The sequence below is a fragment of the Scomber japonicus genome, chromosome 15 (genome assembly GCF_027409825.1).
Source record: "Scomber japonicus isolate fScoJap1 chromosome 15, fScoJap1.pri, whole genome shotgun sequence".
Taxonomy (NCBI): Eukaryota; Metazoa; Chordata; class Actinopteri; order Scombriformes; family Scombridae; genus Scomber; species Scomber japonicus.
Genome location: NC_070592.1, coordinates 22,074,124 through 22,078,582, shown reverse-complemented (window position 1 = coordinate 22,078,582; position 4,459 = coordinate 22,074,124). Strand labels below are relative to the sequence as shown.

The window sequence follows — 4,459 nt, the reverse complement described above, 5'->3', positions numbered from 1 at the left end:
ACCGAGGGGGTTACGGCTGGGGAACATGCAAGCAGTGTTTGCAGACAAGGCTAATATGGATAAGTGGGTAACAAGTCATTTTCAGTCATTCCTTTGCCATTGTTGATAGAAGATCATTTACAGCTGCAATTACATGTTTGCATTTGGTTATACAGTCAGGAAATAGACACAGTAAAAACATGACCAAAGGTAAAGGCACTTAGTCTTTATAGAGATGTTTTCAAGACATTCTTTGTCCATCAGACAGAATTGGAAAATGTAATCAAATGTATAAATGATTTGGAAAGTAAAACAAATATCACAGTTAAAAGATCAGTAAAAACTCAGCGTCACTCTCTGTCATCAGTCAAGCAAGATCACGAACATGATTTTATTCAAATGTTCCATTCCTTCACATTCCCCCTGCACTATTCTCCATTCTTCCTTTATACATTACTGTTTGTGATTATCTGAAACATCACCCATAGTCGGATATGGCTTTTAGAGTCTCTAAAAAGTAGAGACAATCATCAAATGTTCAATATTTCTTTCTCCAAAGGTTTTGTATTTGCTACATGGTGTGCTCCATGTCCACTGTACAGAGTTCATTTGGAAAACAAAACCAGAGTTAACCCTCAGAAAGCTCCGATTTCAGTACCCCATCCCTGGGCCGACTTGGCTGATCCGCTCAAGCCCCTGCGCTGGGCTGTGGGAGACCCCAGAGGTGCAAAAGGCCTGAAAGAGATTTGTGGGGCAGAGGACGATGAAGTGGAAGAGGAGGCGGTGGTAGAAGAAGAAGAAGAGGAAGGGGTAGGGAGAGGAAGAGGTGAGGCTCTGGAGGCACTGTGAGGGGACGCCTGGGTTGGTCTGGAGGGGGCCAAGGCCGGTGACGCTGCTAGGGAAGGCACCCTGTGGACGGTGGCCAGAGCTGTTGGGGCGAGCAGCGGTGGTACGCCCTGCTGGCAGCTGGCCAGGGGAGCGAGGCGTAGGGAGGCAGGCGACGGGTAGCTCCCCAGCAGGGCTAAATCCCTTCGCCCACTGGGGAAAGGGGATGAGGAGGCTGGCGAAGTGGGGGAGATCTGAGGGAAAGATGCCCAGGGCCAAGGAGGGAAGGGCAAGGTGGAGGCCGGTGCTGATTGTAGGAGGAGAGGATCTAGCTCGCTTGCGCAATGGGAGAGGTGGGAGACAAGGCGGGCTCCTATAGGATCTGGAGACTCCCCTTCAAGGGAACTGAGGTATCGCACCACCTCCCCAACACACTCTCTAAAGCCCAAAGTCCTGTAGTCGACTGCCAGAGCTCTCGCATCAAAGTAACCTGAGAGAGAAAAATACTTTAGTCACGCACTGAAAAGTAGCGATGGAATGCAGCTTGACGTGACAAATATGCTCTTTGCTTTGTGTCTTGTCCGAAATAAGAGCACAGCAAATAGTTCCCTTTGTCTGCTATGTGTTACTAAATGGTGTTTTAGATATTTCCTGGCATCATTTTAAGAGCTTCATTTTCTATAAAAAAAAATTAAAACATTTCACAAAGTGCAGAAAAAGGAACCTCAAAATTCCCACCTTTTCCCCCCATGGCATGCAGGAGTTTGAGATGATCCACAGTCATTTGCAGAATCTCTGCTTTCTCCAACTTAGATGAGCCCTGAGGAGAAAATGATCAATGTTTTATTCAATAAAGTATGGATGTAGAGGGCAGTTTTGTTGCTTTGTTGTAAAATTATGAAAAAAAAAATCCCTTTAAGTTTACCTGTTTCTCAAAAGCGCTGGGCACCAGTCTCCTCAGTTCTGACAGGCTGTGGTTGATCCGGTCCCTGCGCCTCTTCTCTATGATCTACACAACAAGAAGAATAGAATGGCAGTCAGTGCCAACCAAAAAGACAGGACAATTAAGTTAAGACCCAAGGCTATTATCCACTCACCCCTCTTCTCTTCTTTCGGGCCAGAATCTGTGAGGCACTGCCAGGGGACATGGACCCGGTGACTGGGCTGTACCATGGATATAGAGAGAGAAAGAAAAAAGGGAGATGGTATTGGCAAAGAGAGAAACATGGTAACTTTGATTCTCCTGCATATTGTTATTATTACCCTCCCTAATATGACACAGAGGCAAGATGGCACATAAGCTCCCTTCAATCGAATTAGTTTTTTGGGCACAGAAAGGCATAGGAGTGCCTGGGAGAGGAGGGAAGAGGAGATTGTTTTTGGTTTAATGCGTTTCTGGACATTAGTCTCAGTGAAATGACATGCTGTTCTCCTTTCCATCTGAGCGAAAGCACTTTTAGAAAGATGATTATATAGCCCTGCGGCGATGCTTTCGCTCACATGGGGCTCCAACATGCAGCATGGGATCTGCGCTCCTCAGAGTACAGTCACTCAATGTGGATTGTGTTTGTTTGTGAACTCTCATCTTACAGGCCTGAAAGAGCCTGACAGCTTTGGAGTTTCCTTCAAACTGCCCCAGCAGAGACTTATTGCATTTCTATTAGATTTTAACATGAAGGCTGCCAATTTAGCTGTGTGTTTTTGTTTAGATTTATGTTTGATGGCGCTGACTTGAAAAGGCGGCACTGTCTTCTGTTTGCATGTCACACAGCAATTTGATTAATCCAAACTGTCTTAAGTGTTACTGGCTTGCTGAATGCTTGTGATGTAACCAGTGTTGCTCTGAATGTGTTTTTGTACGCTGCACATGCACATGTTACAAATAAGCTACAATAATTATTCTATTTGATTCACATATACTTCATGTCAGCCAAAGAGCTTGACAAATTCACCTAAAAAATAAAATGGTATAATCGAGCGTGTGAAGTGTTAAGAGTCATTTTACCGCTTCCTATACTTTTATTTAGGACATTTTCCACAACACTGAAAGTAATGGGCCACAGTTGGCGTGATGGGATTTTTTTCCTTTCATTTAAACTTGTTTTAGTTATCACTACTTGTATATTCTTTAAATAACTACATATATTATTATTCTCTATATTAATAAAACAATATGCATACAATTGTAATTAATATATAGCTATATGAATCAAATGAATTTCAATCTAATTTAACAAAATGTCAGAGGACAGAGTAAAGTCTGAGTCTCTAAAAGATTCCAACATTGATTAAATCATATACAGCTAAAAAAAATAAAAATAAAAGCTTTTGAGATTAAATGTAATATCTGTATTTTTGACTTATGAATGATGAATTATGTTTATCATATAGTCAAAAATCACTATTTTATTATATTGAAAAGTGAAAGTATAATACAATTATTTTACTATATTCACTCACAAATGGTGTGCCCCAAATGTTCCAAAATAATGCTAGTTGACATATATTGATTTTTTTTGTTACATGGGATAATTAACCCTAACCCTAACCCTAGTTTATATAAATCGGTGTAAAAATAATTTGCTATTATTAATTAAGAAATTAAAATGACTGTGGCAGAAAGAAAGAATTATTTGATTAAAACTTGTTTTTGTCATGAACTTTCATTTTGTCACAATTAATCTTCTATATAATATGCATTTATTTATAAAGAATAAAGGATCAAAAAATTCCTCCAATCATTTCAGCCACTGTCTCACTGTGACATGACAGGCCTCACATTATGCTGAACCTATAGCCTACTTATTTTAATGCATGTCATGCAGGCAGTGACTATTAAGAACCCATATTCACATTCAAGAAGGGCAAACATGACAACAGTTTATACAGAGAGAAAATATTATAAATATATATTTCTGAATGAGTTCATAAGAGATTTGCTGCCATAAGCCTGAGACAAAGATACACACTTTAAACTGACAGCTCAGGTTTGTTGGAAGGTGTGTTAAAACTTAATCTGCTGATGTTCAGTAATTTAAACAATTTGTCAAACATTTTAAAAAGTCACTACAGGCCCTTTTCTCTGGATGCAAAAACTTTTTAAAGACGTGTCACTGGTGTGGCACTAAACCACATCAGCGACTCAGACTTAAAACTGACACTTTTCCTGCAGTCTTTCCACTTTCATCTCCATGTCAAAATGCCTGTAAAGCCCACAGTTTACAGACAAATATACTTAGACCTAATTTGTCTGGAGCTACTAATTACAACTGGATGCTGTGTCATTTTCCTTTAAAGTCTGATTGAAGGCCATATGTTATAATCTCAGGAGCGGTTGTCTGAGGCTCACCAATAGCCGTCTTCTTGTCCCACGTCAATAAACTCGTCTGTGTCCGAGTCTGGGGAGCTGTAGTCGTGAGGTCTCTTCATCTCTCTGCTCCTTCCTCCCTGGCCGGACTGATGGATGGATGACGGGCTGATGGAGTCGGGTGATCCGCTTTCTCAGCACACACAAGATCGTCTCCCCTCTGGATGAAGAGCTCACCCGGTGTGCCCCTCACTCTCTGTTTCTCTTAAGCTGTTACTTATAAAAGCCTTGTTGTCCTTAGTTACTTCTTGTCACTTGTGTGTGTTTTGTTTTTTTTAGTGGTTCTTC

At 41.0% G+C, this 4,459-nt stretch overlaps 1 protein-coding gene across 1 annotated transcript; it reads right to left on the bottom strand.

Annotated features, from left to right (window-relative positions):
• Positions 1-484: 484 nt before the first annotated feature.
• On the bottom strand, positions 485-4,233 carry heyl (hes related family bHLH transcription factor with YRPW motif like). The gene is made up of 5 exons (XM_053334585.1): positions 4,154-4,233; positions 1,902-1,968; positions 1,730-1,813; positions 1,543-1,624; positions 485-1,294 (listed from the first exon to the last, which is right to left on the bottom strand). Exons 1-5 carry the CDS (start codon positions 4,231-4,233, stop codon positions 615-617), a joined length of 993 nt encoding a protein of 330 aa, XP_053190560.1. The 3' UTR covers positions 485-614.
• Between the last annotated feature and the right edge of the window lie 226 nt (positions 4,234-4,459).

Coding starts and splice junctions, on each gene's coding strand:
- heyl (XM_053334585.1), bottom strand. CDS start 4,233: ATGAAGAGACCTCACGACTACAGCTCCCCAGACTCGGACACAGACGAG. Junction 1,814..1,901: donor CCCGAAAGAAGAGAAGAGGG/GTGAGTGGATAA, acceptor CTTGTTGTGTAG/ATCATAGAGAAGAGGCGCAG. Junction 1,625..1,729: donor CCAGCGCTTTTGAGAAACAG/GTAAACTTAAAG, acceptor TTTTCTCCTCAG/GGCTCATCTAAGTTGGAGAA.